Here is a 20,534-nt window from a genome sequence, read left to right as displayed (position 1 = left end):
ATTTACACATCGGCATACGAATATACATTAATCTCTCTATTTTTTCCATATCTCTCTATGTAAGCTGCAATTCAAGAATTTGTTTTAATCGATCGTTTTTTTGTATTTTATTTTGTTTATTGTATCGGGATTTATTTTTATATATAATTGTGTGTGCGATAAATAAAAGCGATTTATCAGTTTTGTTTATCGGCGGTGATTACAGCAATCTATATCATTGGTCAAACGTTTAATGATATAAAAATAAAGTATGTTTGCGTGTTCTAATTTTCTTTCAATAATTTATCAAAATTTAGTCGCGCGATTCGAGAATGATGTCGCACTTTTCGTAAACAGTAACTATAATTGGTTTGCTACGCGTTTCCAATAATTAAATTTAATTTCTTGAAGCGCGTGTAATTTGCAAAATGTATGCACGAAATTGCTTGCGATTTTATTTTATTTTTATTATGAATATTCTGATAAATTTTATAATATTCTATAATATTTATCGTACGAAAAGCATTTTTATATGTTATTAAATTTCGCAAATGCCTGAACGAAGAAGTATAACCGCGTCTCTGAATTATCTTTCTCTTTGGCTTTCTCTATCTCTCCCTTTCTCTTAATAGAATCTATAATTCTAAATATAAAAAATTAAACATAAAAAATATTTCATTTTTTTTATATTAAAAATATTTTTTGCATTTTAGTTTTTACTTACTCTTTTAATTCCTTGCAAACGCAGAAAACAATTTCCGTTTCGAGAATATAACTGCATTTACGTCGTGCTGTAAATCATAAACTTACGCGATTAGTGTAATTAGCTCTCATATTGATCTGCTCTGAATTACCGGGGCTAACGAACGCGGATGAGGCGCGTCGTTAATTAGTTCCACGAAATTTAGTCTGCGCTCTCTCGGCATCGTCATTCTAACAACGAAATCTATCGACGAAAAGCTCGTGACAGACACTCGCACAAAACTCCGACGTTATTTACGGAGACATCGAAACGCGCGGCTTATTCGTAATTGACATTCCTCGGCCAAAGTTCGTAAATCTCTCGATATTTCTAAACGGCGATCGTGTTCTAATGAGTCATACTAATGATCATACACGTGGCTGCGTCCAACGAAGAGATAATTAATGAGTTTTGTACAAATTGCGCGGACACGTGTCTTACAATTATTAAATACAGCATCCCTTCAATTCATCATATTTTCTTGCTGTCAAAAATATTATTAATATGTTACATAGTATTATTTAGAAGAAATTATACGGATTTTAAGTAGATTGATAATTAAAAATACGTGTGTTTATATATCTATGAAAAAAGATTTCGATTGAATTCCACTGGGTATCCTCGCATCCTCAAGAAATGTTCCGCTTAAACGCGATTATGCTGCCCACGCGGTTGATAATCTATCGTCAGATATGATTGACGAGATTAACGGGAAAAAAATCAAGAAGATCTAATTAATATGATAACATCAAAATGTTAACTGTATTTTATTGTTATGAAAATTTAATCACATTATATCCAAAGCGCATATATAGCTACTTCTTTGGAATATATTATACGTGTTATTTATTTCTTTATTTAATTAATATGTCTAATTATGCATTTACGTCTCCTTTATGTATTTCAATGAACGCATCGAGAAAATATGAAGGTCAAACTCTCCATATCCGTCCTTTTTTTATACTTATTAATATAATATTATAATATAAAGATATTTAAAAATTTTATGATTACACATAAAAACTAATATGTTTTCATTTGAATGATTTGAAATTTATGCTGTATCAATTATATAGCTGTATTATTAATATTAGAATGTATTAGAGAGGAAATACATTTTCACCACGGTCCATTTCGCTCGGTACTTTTTCCGCATTAATATATCGTAAATCGGGCACGCATTTTTTCGCAATTATGATTTTCCCGAGCGTGCAAACGGTTATATACCGTTTATTATTATTTTACGAGCCATCACGTCTGATTATTATTTAATTCACCGTGGATCACTCGTATCGCTAATTAGTTTCGCGAAATGAGCGATTGCCAATCCGTTCACACGGATCCATATCCTTAAGTGTCCGCTTCCTGCGGCGTCCTATAGTTGCGCCGCGGAAACTACAGTTTACGAGCAACAGGTGGTTATAACGAATATCATATTCGCGATGTTATGTCTAGACCTCATAATCGAGATTCATCACGCTTCACTGCCAAATTTATTAAAGCCGAACAACTCGCGCGATATGATAGATACGCCGATTCACGGACAAATCCTTCAAATTCACATTTCCTTTTTACAGTTGGTATCGGTCGCGCAAGGAAAAAATAGAAGTTTGAAAGTACTTGTGTTACAATTAGATAACTATACCGAAATATTGTTTCTTTTTTATTTTATTTTATTTTCTGCGAAATATGGAGAGTTTCACCTTCATATTTTCTCGATGCGTTCATTGAAATACATAAAGGAGACGTAAATGCATGATTGGACATATTAATTCAATAAAAAAAAAAATATTCCAAAGAAGTAGCTATATATGCGTTTTGGATATAATGATGTGATTAAATTTTCATAACAATAAAATACACTTAACATTTTGATGTTATCATATTAATTAGATCTTGATTTTTTTCCCGTTAATCTCGTCAATCATATCTGACGATAGATTATCAACTGCGTGGGCAGCGTAATCGCGTTTAAGCGGAACATTTCTTGAGGATGCGAGGATACCCGGTGGAATTCAATCGAAATTTTTTTTCATAGATATATAGACACACATATTTTTAATTATCAATCTACTTAAAACCACACCCACGTTCGTACACGTATATATGCAGTGTCCACCTACGCGTTTGACGTAAATTATGTATCGACCAATCGTATGCGTTGAGCGAGCAAGCATACGGAGGATATAATTCCTTCTTTCCTTAATTGGGGAGTATATGAATTTCACGAATCGATTAATTTGCATAACAGAAATTTAACAATATTTCATATTCATATTTCAATACTATATATTCAACAATATTTCAGTAATTCATATATTTCGAACTGAAGTTAAAAGAGAAGAGATATGTAGGCTTAAAATTAACATGATATCTTAAAAGCAAATAGTAATTTTATTTGCAATCGGAGAAGCTTTAAATCTAAAAAACGAAACGCAGCGAAATTTATAAGGACTTGTACAGTATCTATGAGTATTCATCAAGTATCTATGAGTCTGATTTATCTCATGTAATTGAGATGTTGCTTCTTCTAAAGAATTACTGTTCGAGATTCTAATATCGCGAATAATTGAGTTTTCGCGATATTCGCGTTTCTGTAGGAAAGCGTTGAAGTCATCGCGCATGTCTATCTCGAATAACTTGAACTCGAATCCATAAATCATTTCGACATAACACGAGTCCTATATTAGTTACGTGACTATAACTTGCACAATTTATCTATATTTCGTACCAAACGTGAATTCCGGAAAATTGGACCTTTAGTCGCGCTTGCGATCACATGTCAGTGCAAAAGTGCTTGCGTCAGTCTACAATTTTATTGCGTAATATCATTTATACCGGATGGATTGCAAATTGTGTACGATAAATGATTTATGTATCGTCGTCACGGTTATTGGAAGATATTTTCTTGGAACGCACGATACGAGAGAACTCATTTAAAGATTTCGTGTCGCCGTACACTTGGCAGATCTATCTATTGATTCGCGCGCGACTTGAATACGATTAGTGAAAATGTTGGCATGGTAGGGTAGCGTGATATTTTTCAAGTTGATTAACATCACACTCGGTATAGAGGGAGATTAAGTATGGCGAACAATAGCTCGTTCGTCGCGAGATTCTCAAGAACCAACGGGAACGAAATAAACAATCCACGATGTCGACAAAATCGATGAACGACGCGACGCCAGAAAAGTACACGCATAATTAGAAAAGTTGTTTATGTGTTCTAGGATTTTATATAAATATCGTAATAAAAAATTTGACCGTTTTTAATAAATCTTGAAACATAGTATAATTTTCGATTATTAGAATGTTATTACAAGTCATGAATATCGGCTACGGGATTTAATATATTGCGTACATGACTCACGCTACGTCATAAAAAGGTGATTCACAAAGCTGGAATTTATACTTGTAATTTTGAGTATTTTAGAACTCATTGCTCTAATATTAAATTATGTTAGGATATATTATTATTGAACATACATATGTATTAAATCATATGATGTATATTGATTTATCATCATTTGGATTACACGATTGCTTATGCCTCGATTGCCATCTGTTGTCAATTTCATCTCGGATCATGGGTCATACATTTCGTTATTTTGGAGAACGTTTGCCACGTGTGATGTCGACGTATGCGTGTTGTATTGGCGACGAATCGCTGGATTATCTTTCCAGGTGAACTAGAGCGAGGAGGAGTGAACAGGTTGACCTCCACACACGCGTGACGTGTGCGCGCACTAGCGATTAATTAGCGCTTAATTATCCGGCTCCCGTTTGCGCGCTCGGCTCGCGTCGAGTATTAGAAGAAAAACAAAAGAACATGATGATGCGATCCCGCTCGTCTCACCTCGGCCCTACTTGAACGAGAAGAAGGAGCGATACCTTCGCGCGGAAGCGCTCGAGCTCCAGGCAGTTATCAAGGATGCAGGGTATCTCGACGGAGGGTGCCTCGCCCGGCGGTCGTCGGTTGTCCCGCAGTTTTCACTCCTGCCTTCGTGGAGCTGATCATGACGACCTTGAATCAGGTATCTAGAATATAAAGTTGCATGTTCGCGGTAAACGAAATAAATCGTCCATGTTATAATTACGATATCGTGACGTCGTCACGAGAAGAGGATTTCTTTTAGCGGAAATATAATAGTAGTCTGGGATATGTCTACTCTCTGGAAAAACATGGAAAACCTGAAATTAGAGAATTTGTTTTACGTGGAGAAATCAGGAAATATTTATGGAATTTTATTGGGACTCGGGAAATTTTTTAAAAGATTTTTTTCATAATTTTGCTCTTATATTATAAGCAGTCTGCAATTCGTTGGTAAACCAAATTGCTAATTATATGTTCAAAATATCTTATAAATATAGATTTATCTTTAATTATAATATTCAATGTCTTAACAAAATATTAAATGCGCACTACACATTCTTTATTTTAATTTTTAATGAAAATGAAAATGTTATGCAAGTTAAAAATTTTTATCTTAACAAAAGCTATTCATTTTTTTTAGTACTTGTAAATCTAAAACTTAAAACTTAAATGATTTTGTGTTTATTCTTCATATAAATGAAAAGCATTAGAAAACGCGTATAATAAAAAAACTTATTTTATGAAATGACATTAAAAAAAAATCTTTAAAATATTTTTTTTATATCTAAGATTTTGAACAAAAATATCTGGAAGATCAGAGAACTCTCAGGAAACTTTCAGGGAATTTTTTTTACAAAATTTGAGCAGATACTTTGGTGGCTGTTAAGTTTCAAATAATGCCGTGAATTACTTTTAGATTGTGCGAACTTTTATATACGAGGTTGAAATATGTGTGACGCGGAAAGCGGATTTTTTTTAAGCACTTTTACTTGAACGATTCTTTTTATGGTGCTGAATAAACAATCCGGGGCATGTGTAGGATAATGGCTTGCGCGATTAATAAGTATGTAGGTGAGCCCTACGCAATATATATCGCGTGCCTACGCTCGTTAAAATCATACTTGCCTTTTCCGATAGTCGACGCCTCGCGATACGAAAGAAAACTCTAATAATCACTGGAATTTTAAATGCTTGAATCGTTTATTTAATGCTTCTTTTTTAATCAATTTTACATTGCCGAGTTATTCAATTTTGATCGCTCGATTTAAATTGCGAGAGATCTTTAAAAAAGATGAAAAGTGCTCTGATGATTTTAATTGGAGCATTTGAAACTTTCTTTCCAATCAATGGATGATTCTAGTGTGAAGATAAAAATTTAATGAAAAACTTTTCTGTTTTTTTTTTTAAGTTTAATTTTATTTATGCTTTATTTTATATTAATATATTTTTTTATGTACATATATTTATGTATATCAAATTAATATTTTGTCTTGCGGAGAAGGTGCGAATACTGCTTATTAAATTTATAAATCGGCGATAATTAATTAAATAATTAATTTTTATTATTTAATCAATATTGTTACACATTTATACATTAAATATATTATTTTCTCCCACGCAACAAATGGATGAATATTATTTATTAAACTCACGAAAATCTGGACTGCGTCTTTTGGCGAAGGGATCTGAGATGTACTATTTTTGACGAGACAACGGAGGGCAGTTACCATAGTCTGGTCGTAAAAGTTGCGTACGGAAATACGCACAAAATACCGAGCTTGATACTAAACAGATGACAAGCACCGATCCCTCACGTTCACGCGCGCATGAGCCGTAACGCGCTCCCACGTGACATGCTATTTACGAGAGAGGTATACTCGTGTTGATACTCACGATCACACACTGGCGACCGGTGACCGAGTAAGTGTAAGCGAGGGAGACCACGTTAATATTTACTTTCATACACAGCCTCCGTTGCCGGCAGTCCATTCCCGACTGTATCGTGTTCACTGTCTCTAACCGGCTGAGGGGATTCTCGCTGAATCGATCCGGTGTTTCGGCCTATCAATCCTCGACGCGATACTTTAGTCGACGATAATTATCGCCTTATTGATATGTGAAACGAATAAATTATCCGTGAAGACTGACATATGTATGTGAACAGTGAATAAAGCGACGCATTTTAATTTTCTGCTAATCGTACAATTCTATTACTGGGCAGAATTTTCGATAGTTTAAAGTGATTGATCAGAGATCGTTACGAATTTGCAATATTTGCTATTGATGTATTCAAATTGAAGAAAGACTGTCTTTAGTTGCCGATTTTTTTTTTAATAATAATAATCGGTATCTGCGTATTGTATTTTCTCTATAAAATTGTATTTTTCCTATCCTCAAAAGAAAATATAAAATGCAAAGTGATTTTGGATATTATTCATCAATTGGAGTGTAGAGATGTGATATCGGAAGTATTTTTTTACAGTGGTTTTTATGATGATATTTATAATTTATTATAAATGTCACATGCGCGGAGAATTTTACAACATAATTATTATATAGAAAATTGTAGCTCTAAAAGATCGGTTAAAATCTAGAAAAAAATTATACAACTGTTTCCTGTGCAGTTACAGTAAAGTCTGATCAAAACTGGAAGCTGATAACGGTATACTCGATATAGTATACATATCTGATATAAAGATACTTTAACTGGGTTGACAGTGACAACTTGCTGAAGATACGAATCAATCAAGATATTACTACTATTTGATGACGTTTAAGTGATTTATATTAATATACATATTATGGTGATTCGTTTATGATGCATATTCACATAATTTCTATAGATATATAAAGTGCTTTATTTGCCGCTAATTGTTTTGCCGCCGGGTTATTGCAATATGATATAATAGATGCTACTTTCAACAGCAAAAAATTACAAGATATCTTTTGCCATAAATGTTCATCGGTATCGATCTCTTATGAACAGCAAGACCTTCCATAAAATTCATTATTATCCGCGAGGACCATAACCGGCTCTTGCGCGATCGTTAATGTCAAGAAAGATACATCTCGTCAAGCTGAGTCGATAGAAAATCAAGGGACCGTAAAACGAATGTTCCTCGTCGTGTAATTTGCATGCCACACATTGTCGGAAATTGCGAAAAGTTCCGAAACACGCTGTTGATATTCTTCTTGTCGACCTTTGGTTATCGATCTTTCTCCTCGGCATGATCGATGCCTCACGGAATGACATCGATGGAGATGCGATGAGCTACCGCAAGTAATAGCGAAGGATGACACGCGAATGAATGTAAGACGCTCCTCGATCTCGCGATTCTTACAAAGATAGATGATCTAACAATCGCTCAAGGACGATTCCCGACGTTGTTGTGAGATAATCTACATCGTCAACATGAGGATCCGTTACGTGCCACAAGATACCGGCAACTGCCATAGACGTACGTTTTATTATACGATAGTTAGGAAACTCGTTAAAAAAACTTATTGTATCTTATAAATCTGAAGAGGAAATTTCTTGTGTAAATTTCACGAGGCATTCATCGCCAAAAATTATATATAATCCACATATTCATGCGGCTTCTCGCTCCAGTAAACTATAAAATTGATCCACGCGGTCGTAAAAGCTGCGAAATTAATTTAACGGCACAAGTATCTTTATTACAGACGCAAAATTGGCGAAATTATTTTTTGTATCTCTTTATCACATTTATATTTTAACATCACAAGTGTTAATATTAATTTCTTCTACTTTTACATTTTTCTTTCTATCTTTATTTTTCCTTGATATTTGTATCGGCCTTAACTTGGTCACTCTGGTGCTGTTTGTTACCGAGTCAAGCGTCGTCGCGCAAAGGAAAAAGGTGATCCGTTATACGCGTGATATGTGTGTTTTGCGCGATATCTCTTCTGGAGTATCAAACTTGATTCTGGCGCATCGTCTTTCTCGGAGTAAACCGACAAAAGTATTTTAAACATGCGCCTAGTTTCGGTGAATCTCATATTGAAACGAGGGAGGACGAATTTTCAACGTTTCTCTCATAGCGAACGCAATTTAATCGTTATTGCTCCGATATAAATCAGAAAGCAACATGCATTTAAGTATGCGTTAGAATAAAAGATCACTACGCTACATTCCTACGTTACTTTACGTCGTAAAATTGAGGTGAAAATCCCGTTAATTTTCTCTATCAAGTAATTTTTATATATACATTGTTTTTTTTTTTCTTGCTAAATGCGAATGTTCTATCTCGTTTCATTCACCAGTCATGATTTTACGTGCAATTTAGCAGAAAGTTAAATAACGCATTTTCATGTATGTATTTTGCTAAAGCACTCTTTGCTCTCGTACATTCATTAAAAATATTATTAACAGGGAGAGATTCGTACCAGTATCAAAAAGATACAAAACAAAATATATACAAAAGCACGCGCTTTTAAATTAACCATAATTTCTGCCTCTGTGTAACTGCATTAAAATGTAAACGACTAAACCGAGAGGAAATATTCCGAGCGTATGTATATGTAATTATACGATTTCCGAGATGTGTTTTAATAACGCCAAGTACCATTAAAATATAATTTTTCACAAAAATATTGCCTCGGCAAACAATTATGTGAAAAATATAAGTGATCTTTGTTACGGCCGTCGTTTACAGCATTTTCCGTACTGCTTGTTTTATTTATTATGATTTTACAGCTGGATTGTTCCGTATAAATAAATCACTTTTGCAAATTTAGGTAAATAAAGAGATGAATTTCATTTTTCAGTATTTTAATTTTAAGCATAATTCTTTTTTATAAAAATAAAATTTTTAAAACAGAAAGATGTAATTTTTCTTTTACAAACTACGTTTATGTAAAATAATTTTTTTCTGACGATTCTATATTTTTAAATAAAGGTTACATAAACAATTCTGAAACTTCTTAAAAATACGAAGACCATGACCATTAAGAAGTTAAGTTTTTATTTCAATCTTTACAAAATTACTCTGTTATATCTCAAGGTTATAAAGACGAGGATTCATGCAAAAAAAAGGATTTTAGAATAAGAAAGTTTCAAAGATTTTGACATCATTGCTATATATAGGTTGAATATTTTTTAAAGATATATTTAGACTTATCTAAAAATATATCATTATATATATCTCACAATATTTAAAAAATTATCTACTTTTGTTAAGTAAAAGAAAATTTATATTAATATTAGATAATATTTTCTAGTGTACTTCTTTCTTGAAGCGCAACAAACGTTAAACATCTTTTAAAAACGAATTTAAAATTTTGTAGAACTTATATATATGTATTGTATGAGAAAAATTATAAACATTGTATAGATATCGATTAAATCTTAATGTTAATCCTTTAGAGAACGGCAATTATTTGTCAGAGTAAAGTGTGCTCTACGAAATCTACATTTTCACTTCTTGGCGTGAACGATTACGCGAGTAAGTACCGTAAAAGAAGTTGCACAAGCGCCTTCCCGTTTCGCTTTTACGCGTGCGAACACCTCAAGATGATTGTCAGGACGATCGTAAAGTGGTATTCGAATTCACGCTGAAGAGAAATCGAAACTACAGATACCCGGCCAATCAATCTTCTCGGCTGTATTTCATGTACAGAACGTGTAAACTTTATCAGCTGAACTCTTTTAAAATTACAACATCCAATTCTAATCGAAAGAATGAGAAATTTTAAAAGCGGTCGGTTCACCGGCACCGGCATTTCACTTTTGATTTCACGTCGAGAAAAAAGATATCGTGATCATTGTGCAGAAAATGATTATTGCTGACTCACAAATGATTGCCAGCGTAATTATACCAATGATTATAAACGTGACGATTATTAACTCTTATAATCGTTTATGTAATACAAATTGTGGCAATACATCACACACGGCGTTCGCATCACAAATGAAAACAGAAATATTTATCTCTTTGTAGTTATTGGATCGTATATTATTGTGAAATATTTAGTGAATTATTAATTAGATATGAATAACGAACCATTGTATCGATAATTAAATTTGCATGAATTAATCTCGTTTGTGGTACATAATATTATATTTATATATTGTTTACATATATATGTACACACATAATTTTACAAGATAGTTAACATATGAAATTTATACTTTATTATATATATATATATATATATATATATATATATTTTATATTAATTTCAAAGTCGATACTTTTACATAATATGTTGACTTTTTCTTGCAAATTAAAAACTTAATTGGATATCAAATGGATTATAATTACTATTGGGACTAAGAGACAGGCTAACGATACATTAATAGAGAGAGATGAGCTGTGTACGTCTTGTCTATACTTTCCCCGCAGAAGGAACTTATTACGCTAGATCGAGACGGTGTAAAAAGTCGCGTGAAAAGTCCCGAGAGTAAATTTATTTTTGCGTTGACAACTTATTCCGGGACGGCTTACATGCACTTAACGACTATTAGCAGCCGTAGTCGGAATTAAAATTCTCTTACTCAGGTTACTGAGCAACGTTATAAATCTGATTTTGATGACGATTACGCGTCAAGCGGTGGCGATCAATCATCCGATGCAGTTTGCATGAGGAAGCAAAAGAAACATTCTATCTTCTTTTTTTTAAACATCATACTCTCCTTTTACAGTAAACAAGATTGATACTTTTGAAAATATTAGCAAAAACAGGATATAAGCACGATTAAATCTTGATAGAAGTTGCATTTTTTTCGCGCGAATCATGTTTTAGATAAATCGGGATTGTTATGAATTTCTCTTTTCTTAAAAACAGGCCACGATGATAATAAATTATCACGTATCGCGATACTTAATAATTATTGCCACGTTTGTAGTAGTACAATTATAGAGAGAGAGAGAGAGAGAAAGAATAATTGCGAAAGATTATTGACATCAGTCGAGAGAGAGATATACTCTCCTGTTTTACATTCTCAGTTTGAAATATATTTTAAAATACATTCCGTCTTCCGTTAGAATTAATTTCCTCATTTTTTATGACTTTTTTTGCAACGGTTGATATTGCGTTTTCCTGTATCTTATCGGAATTGGTACAAGTTTAACCGTATCTATAATATAATAAATACCGTTTATTTTATTCGAGGACATAACTCGATCGAACGTTTTCGCGATTTTATTAGACATTCTCGTTTACTGCTAATATTTGCGCGTATTTCAATGTTACCGAAGATGAACCGCGCGACCAATCCGGGAGACGAGCAATTAGTTGAAAGATCTCCTCTGGCAGATTGAGGAAAAACGGTTCGACTAAACTGCCAGCTGCCTCTTCAGCTGGTCGAAATGTCCGCCGTCTTACGGTGCTCGGCGCCCGTAATAACGCGTCGACGTACGTACATGGTATGATAATAATTTCGCAATAGACGTCATTTTGTAGAAAGTCTCCTCGAGAATTCTGCCCCCGGCAGAATATTTCTCGATCGATGCGAACATATTGATGAAAATATGTCGTTGTGTGAATTATACGCGATGACTTAAACTTGAATGAAAATTAGAAAGCCTATTCGAAAAAGGAAGATATGAAATATGTAAATTATATCTACAAAATATTGCTTTTACTTTTACACTTTATACCAAAATGTAATTATTTTTTATTTTTTTTTTTTTTTGCACAATTTATACATATTTTTTTATGTCTATTCGAGAAATATATAATGTAAGATTAAAAATTTTTAAGTTTTTCTGAAAATTTTTTTTTGCAATTGTTTTTCTTAATTTTATTTTGCCGAATTATATATATAGCTATTATAAAGTATAAAAAATTTAAATATTAATGTTTTTTTTCCCTATAATATCAATACTACTTTATTTAATTTGAGAAAGATTTTGATTCAAACGCTGCACTTCGATCGAAATAAATCGGTTCTAGTAAGAATCTGCAGTTAGATTGCCTCGTATAATTTCTAGTCTTGCATTCGATCGTAGAAGAAAGAAAAGAAAAAGAATGCGGTCTGTAATTAGCACGATCGCTTGGCGCGCGCAATTAGACGAAAGTGTCCACGTGCGACGAACGGATGCAACGTCTTACCTGCCAGCTAACCGTAGCTGTACTTGGCGCAGTCTCGGAACTTGGAACGAGAATTGGAGCGTGCTATCTATCTCTCTTTCTCTCTCGGATACGGTCGGAGAACATCCATTACAGCCGTGCGACGCACTGTGAAAAAGCTGTCCCCGCGAAAAAGCCGCGAAACGGAGCCGCATAGCAGAACTTCTGGTTCTGTGAGCGCGGATGCGTGCAGTTGATGCTCCTGTCGCATCAAATAGGGTCGCTACATCGAGATGAAGTTGATACTATTTTGATACTCTTTGCATCGATGCTAGTAATTAAATCGATGATATATAATACCGTTAAAATGTTAATATTCTACAAATATCGTTAATTAATGTAAAATTTATTAAATATAAAAATCGAGAAAATAACATTTTTACATGAAAAGCGAAGAGATATAAAAAAAAGAAATATAAGATAATATATTAAGATCCTATTTATGTACTATTAATATTATTTTTAACAATTGACAAAATTGGTAATTAATAGTGTTTTGATTGTTGAGAATTTTATTTGGCAACAACTCGAATAATTCGAATACGATTCTTTTTTCTGTTACAGGTGAGTCTAAAAGCAGATCCTTACCTAGAACTGCTCGACTAGAACGAGACCATAATGTTCGAGGTGAGTGTCGAATATTTGTAATTATTACGTTCTTTTTTGTAAATTTTCTCGATTATTTTCCTTTTTCACGTATAGCAAAATATGTGTGAGGCTGATTAAAAAAAAAAAAAAAAGAAATCAATTGAAGAAATTATCATATATCAAAACCGGGAGTTAAAACCTAGTGTATTGTGTAAGCACGAGGAATGCAATGTTTTATTAATGCCTTGATTATAATTAAGTCAATTTATATTATTCAACTTTTAACGTTCCGCCTGCTTGTGTTAAATTCATCATTAGCATTCGACCTACGCTTATCGCCTCTGTAATTTTTATGCAGAACAATACCATTCGTTGAATAAGATGACAATGATCGTTTACATAGCGACTGTTTATACATACATATAATATTGTACGAGAAAAAGTGTCTTTGTTAACTTTGCCTTGACGCTTTGGCTTGAAATAGAGAAAAGAATAGGTGTTCTAAATATCAGCATTTGAATGCGCGATAATATGTTAATTCAAGTAAACGTCACGATAATGTATCTTTACAAAAGTGTTACTTTGCAAAACTAATCTGCGATTAGTAACAAAAACTTTTATAATATTGTATTTATTTTATAGTAATAACAGAACTTATGACGTGATAACACAAATATAATAGTCTTCGTAAGAGATTTTATAATATAATGTATTAATTAACAAGTTAATTAGAAAAAAGTGAGAAAATTCTGATTTGATCATACTTTGTGAATGATATCATATCCGAGTTATGTTATGTAACTAGAATTTAATGCAAGATGACGTCAATTACAACAGTAGTAGAGAGAAAGTGAATAATGCACATTGTTCACCTCTGATTCGCTACCGTACATCTTTAATGCGCATTATTAAATGTACACTACCATATCGAAGAAAAATCGATTGCAAGGACGGAATCTCGTAGGCGCGAAAATAATGACTGGATTAATTCATTAGACAATTAATTAATTAAGCGCGCAAGCACCTTGACATTCTTGTTAGTCTTATAAATAATAAACATCTTTCTAATAAAAACGAATAATAATACTATTGTATTTGAAGTATGAAAAAATTTGTTTCAATGTGTAATATGCGATTTTAAGCCATCTTTAGAAAAAGAAAATAATTATTTTTCTGTATGCAAGAGAAAAATAATTTTGTGTTAATTAAGACTTTACCTTGGATCTTATGTAAGTAAAGGCATTGAAAAAAATGTAAGAAGAAACATTGAAGTATCCTCACGAAATCCATTTTTTTTTTTTCTTATTTTGGGTGAGAGTTTTCTCGCACTTTTTATTTTTTATATTCGAAATTGCGTTAGCCGAATCAGCGACATGAGAATGGAATTTACGATGGGTAGGAACGTGCTGACGTGTTTTTGCATACTTTCCTGACATTTTTTTCTAAAACATTTGTTCCGTAAAAATTTAATTATTCTCTAGGCAGTTAAATTAGATTTTTTCTGCTTACTGCACTTTGCTGCTTGGTGTCTCTCGGTCTGGAAAAAATGGCAGTTTTATGATAGCAATATTATATTGATATTATTCACATACATAATATTCTCATAGTTAATTTATGAAATTGATATAAACATTCTGTAAGCAGTCACAATTGGCTAATAGATAAATTAACTAATAGATTTGAATAATAGCACTTTACAATATATATATATATATATATATATATATATATATATATATATATATATATATTTAGTAACAAAAATATTTAATAATAATTTTAGTAATAAAATTTTTACATACATATTTAGTAATAAAAATATTTATCCGTTGTATATATAAAACGGATAAATATTTTGTAAAGTGTTTCAGAATTGATTATATCGAAAAATAGAAAGGAATATCTTTTACTACAATTATATAAATATTAAATATTTATGTATTGATACTTTTTAGATTAGAATATTGTTTTACATGAAGAGAGAATATAGGAGATTAATGTTATTAAATGTTGGATACGTCAGAAACTATATTTAACGCAGAATGTAACTTTATCGACATTATGCTCGGTATAACAGAAAGTCTGCAGGCTAGCATGTAGCGTCAGCGACGGTTTATATTGGAAACATTGCAGCGTAAAAGCTGGTGTTGGATAAAACAGAAATCTTCTACAATTAGTAACTCTAGCATGTGGCACATATGACATTTAAATTAATTATAATTAATTATTTATAATTACTATATTTGCCTTAAAATTTAAAATTAGATATATTTTCGAAATAATATCTTTTTAAATTACTTTTTTTTTCTTTTTTTTTTTACATATACATTACTTGAAAGAAAATTGGAAATCATCTAAATAATAAAAATAAAAAATTTATATTAGGATATATAAAGTTAGGAATAAAAGGTTTAAATAAAACAATGAAAAAATTTATAATTTCTTCTTGTAAATTTTATTAAAATCATTAATCTCTTTGTAAGACAACTTATTAAAATTATATTTGAAATTATCATTATATTAATTATTATTATTATCATTATTAATAATACGATAATAAATTACATGTTAATTGTATATTTCTCGCAAAAATTGAATTTCTTTTCTCTTACAACACTTTTGTTAATAAAATTTTATAAAAGATTATTTTCATCTATTTTTAACGGAGAGCTTGACGATCGAAGCATGCAAGATGTCTCTCATTAATTATTAATAATAATTACCGCGCATCGATTACGAGGTCGTCATTTTGAAAACTCAACACGCTTGAATTATTATGTCGAGCTTTTCACATCGGATTCTTTCAACGCATATGTTCGTTATGTCGTGGATGAAGAGCCATTTAACGGTCGTATATCCCCTACAAGGCAAACGATGAAGATCACGGTCGGATCTTCGTATATGGCCGTCCATTCGTCGGATCATTGACCGTCTGAGGTGATACCGTATTCTTCAGCTTGACGCTCGCGCACGCAGGCAAATCAATTTTCACTTAAAGTCCGCTTAAAGCTGCTTCCTACTTATTCCGCCCGTAAATATGTTATATCTTTTTACTCATCCGCGATCTATCTTCGCTCGTGCCCGCACGACGGCCGGTTAGCAAGGATCGCGTGACTTTTACGGAAATTGCTTCTCGCGTTAGCTAACGATCTTGAGAGATTCCCGCTATTCATTAAGTGCACCCCCGCGGAAATTAAGCGCTAGTTTCTTACTACGATGATCTGTATCCAAGCATCCACGTCGGTGGTCCGTTTCATTTATATCTGCGATTTCTCTCCTCAGTTTCATCGCAAATCTAATTGCGAAATGAGAGATTAGGCGAGACTATATTGCTACGTAGTATTTCTTGATTGGATGCTTAGTTTGTTAGTCGGTGTTCCGTTATAATTGCCCTCAGGTTTAAATATTAAAATCATTAAGTGTCTTGCTAAATAGATTTTTTGAATTTTTACATTTTCTTGAATTTATTTCATTTTGACAATTAATTGAAAATTTGACAAAAAAAGATGACGAAATCAGAATTATATATTTAGATTTATAATATATATATATAATTAATTTTTATTTAAAAATATTATTTATATGTTCTCTAAGATTTTTATTTTTATAGAGCTTTTTTAGAAGCGCGTTTCCCTTATTATTCTTTTAATACTCCAACTAAGAATGATTAAATATTAGATTTTACGTTTATTTGATAAGGGATATCTGTAGATTAATTGGCAGCAATTGTTTGAAAACAAATTATAAAGATAATTTATATATATATATATATATATATATATATATATATATATATATATATATTGGTTCCCAATGTCGTTGCTGTCAAAGCTATAACATCGCACCAACACGTTCCACAGTTTTCCCTTTTACTCTTAAATCTCATTTCTTTCCCACGTTTCGTCCCAACCTTCATCTATCTTTCAGCAAAGTAATGCTACAGTAACGCTTATTCAACGCCATAACATTATCCCGCCTAAATGCTCTTATGTTAGATTTTCCACTTCGCGCTAAGTGGCTTTTGCTGCGCAGTAGTCACATTGTAGAAAAATTTATTCGCTTGCGGTTAACTTATGAGAGTGCGGTAAAGGTCGTAATTTCATAGAACTTGGTTTATATAAATATCTCGGTGTATACTTAATGATAAACAAGAAATACAGCAATCCTCTTGGAGAATAATATTAGTATATGTTATTAAGAACTTGCATTTGATGTTTATACAGTGTATCTTATATAATGAAATATTATTTATTATTTGCTTTTACTTATTGTGTTAGATATTAAATAATTAGTAATAATGTGTTGCGAAAGATAAGTTTTTTGATTAATCTCATAATAATCTGTGATGTGTTTTTACTCATTTCAATTGATTGACAGCAGAATGGAAAATTTATTACAGAAACATAGAAGAGGGAATATCGAGAGAGGCCTGTATGTCTGACAATGAGATTCTGCAATGTCACGAACAGCATGGCGCATGCGTAACGTTACGCCGCGAAGGAGAGAGAAAGTTGTTGTAACAGGAATTACACAACGATTGAATGACCGTTGCCAACGCGCGTGATTTCACACTTACAAATTAATCTTCCTCTTTCAATTTGTAAGGATAATTGCTGGCGCGCGCGATAGGCAATTTTTCCGCTATCAGTTTGCGTTTTTTTTTATAATCGGAACGCGCAGAGCGACGACGATGAATTGTTGCATTCTCCAGGCTTGCTAAAATCGAGCATTCTTCGCGATTGCACAGTCACGTACTTTTTGTTTCTCAAATTCGTTCTGTCTTTCTGTCTTTTTCTTTCCCTACCTCGTTTCTCTCCGATTATCCACTTTTCCGTATTATTGACTCGGGAATTTAATGTATTTCGGTTTCCTTTTATATTGATAAACAAATCGTGACAAGTAAATGATTAAATATTATAAATAAAAATAAAAAATATATAAGATTGCAAAATATATAAATTTGCGGTATTGAAATATACTTATATGTATATGAGTTACTAAATTCATCGTTAATGTTTAAATAATTGAAAATAAATTTAAGAATATTTTGAGTTTTCTTTATTTTTGCTTTTTTGCTTTAAGTACTTAATATTTCTATAATTATTGCGTACATTTTCGATAAATTATATATTATTTAATTTTACAGTACATTTTTCTGTAAATCATAAATATATTTATCTAACATCTGGATGTGTGATAATAATTTAAGGAAATTATATTGCATATTAAAATTAAATATTTAAAAACAGTATGGGAATATAAGATAGATTAGAAAGTCATGACACACAAGATCCTTTTTTTTATAGAGATAATATATGCGTTACTTATATGTTCAGTGACTTTTCTCTATTTTCATTAGGTATTCTCTCTTTTCGGTAATTCTTCGCGCATATTAGATATCGCGTCTGTTCAGCTTATGTTCGGCTGACGTAGTGTGTCGCTGTTTTTTTTTTATGGGTTTCTTATTACTGGGAATATTCCCGTGCTCTCCGCTTACACGTGATATGCATATTCCATCGCGCCTTGTTTCTCATCTTTTCTGGTTTCGTTAAGTACCATATATCTTATTTCTTCATCATCCCTTTTTTCTGATTTATTGTCTAATATGAAAAAATTCTTCTCCATATATTTTGGATTCTTTCAATATATACTAACAATAAGCCTCACACATTCTTTTTCTTTTATCTTTTTGATCGAAAATATAACGCGCCGCAGAAACGTTTGTCTCTTTTTCTTTCTATTCTTTATGTCTTTTGTCAAAATAAAATTTATAATAAAAGAAATTTTTATTTTTTATTATTTATTTTTTATTTTTAATCGAATGCATAGATTTATGTAGAATCGTGAGATTAATTTATGGATATTCTATTTATAATGAAATTAAAATGCAAACATTTTTTATTAGACTATTACTAATTATTAATTTAATAAATAAGAATAAAGACGAAAGAGATAGTGGTGATTATTTGCTGTTGTTTCTTTATTACTAATTAAACTAAAATCAAACTATAATATGTATACATGATGAAGAATAAAACAAATTGAAGACACGCGATTTATGCGAATCTCGCGTTGTACTACTCTGATATTCTCTGGCAAAAAGCGATTTACCGCTCGTTATAATTATTGCGCATAAATTACAGTGCAATCGCCTTACACTACGCACCAATACGAGCTTGTGTGAGCGCGATAGTGAATTAATACCTGTCGGCGATACCGGAGATACAAGCGCTTCCAGGACACACCCTATATCTCCGGAGCGAGATATCCTGGAAGTGATAAAAAAAAAAACCATGACACCAAGCAACGTACCTGATCTTATTGTTAGCCAAAGTTTATGTTTCGAGCGATATACATGACTGTTAACTGCTGATAGTGTTCCTCCACTAATTATTCCGCGTTCAATCACTCTCATACCGTAAACAGAATATCGATCCAAACACGGATGCTGAAGATAAAATATAAGCGGTAAAAAATAATAGCCAAAAGCGGTTTTACAATAATTATTATTAGTCAATTTGATTATTAACTCGATTAAAAGAAAATAGAAAAAATATTTTTCTATTGATAAAAATTTTATATATTACTAAATACACAATATTTCTTTTTTAATTTAAAGTAGGAAAAGTATATAATTTAAATTAATATTTAATGCCTTTTGCAAGAAATAAAATAATTATTTAACAATTATAAAATACTATTTTTTTAATAAAAAACAAATATTTCCGCCCTGATATATAAATATTACAATAATAATAATAATTATGAATTTTTATTTATTTATGCTCTTGCATATCTTTCTCTTCTCAAGAAACCTGTATAATAAAAACTTTGAATCAATTTTTTTATTGCGAGTAAAATAGGAAATTTTCAGAAAATTTTTTTACATACTACAAAATCACTGCATATAATAATAATAATTATAATGTATTGTATATAAATTTTTAATGAGTAAAAATGATTTGTCTTGTAAATCTTAGAACATTTGTAATCTTTTAAAACATTCAAAAGTGCTTTAAATAATTAAAAAAATATATTATGGAAAGGATACTTTTTTTGAAGATGACAATTTCATTTCTCAAGTTTTTCAAGTTCTGCCTTTCAATATTGTGTCATTATCATCTGTGTGCAGAATACCGAAAGAGATTGTTAAACGCTTGAGCAGTATTTGTAAATTTATTCCTACGCGTCGAAGAGAGTATTTTAATGTGAAAAGGAGCATGGAATTTTTATCTCGTGAACGAGCCGCGCGTGAGA

The 20,534-nt window shown here is 31.7% G+C and overlaps 1 protein-coding gene across 15 annotated transcripts in view; it reads left to right on the top strand.

Moving 5' to 3' along the window:
- LOC126859136 (ras GTPase-activating protein raskol) overlaps positions 1–20,534 on the top strand; it is a 291,550-nt gene that overhangs the window by 192,394 nt on the left and 78,622 nt on the right. For 4 of the 15 annotated variants that reach the window (XM_050610128.1, XM_050610133.1, XM_050610136.1 and 1 more), the window contains one exon: positions 13,254–13,316. The exons of 7 other annotated variants lie outside the window; for them this stretch is intronic. In XM_050610128.1, the coding sequence (XP_050466085.1) occupies positions 13,254–13,316 (63 nt within the window). Of the gene's footprint in view, positions 1–4,405; positions 4,756–7,558; positions 8,054–13,253; positions 13,317–20,534 lie in introns of those variants that run through there. 4 more of the 15 variants (XM_050610140.1, XM_050610139.1, XM_050610142.1 and 1 more) reach the window with 3 other exon arrangements.

Source organism: Cataglyphis hispanica, chromosome 2 (assembly GCF_021464435.1).
Source record: "Cataglyphis hispanica isolate Lineage 1 chromosome 2, ULB_Chis1_1.0, whole genome shotgun sequence".
NCBI lineage: Eukaryota > Metazoa > Arthropoda > Insecta > Hymenoptera > Formicidae > Cataglyphis > Cataglyphis hispanica.
This window is presented reverse-complemented; position numbering and strand designations above follow the sequence as displayed.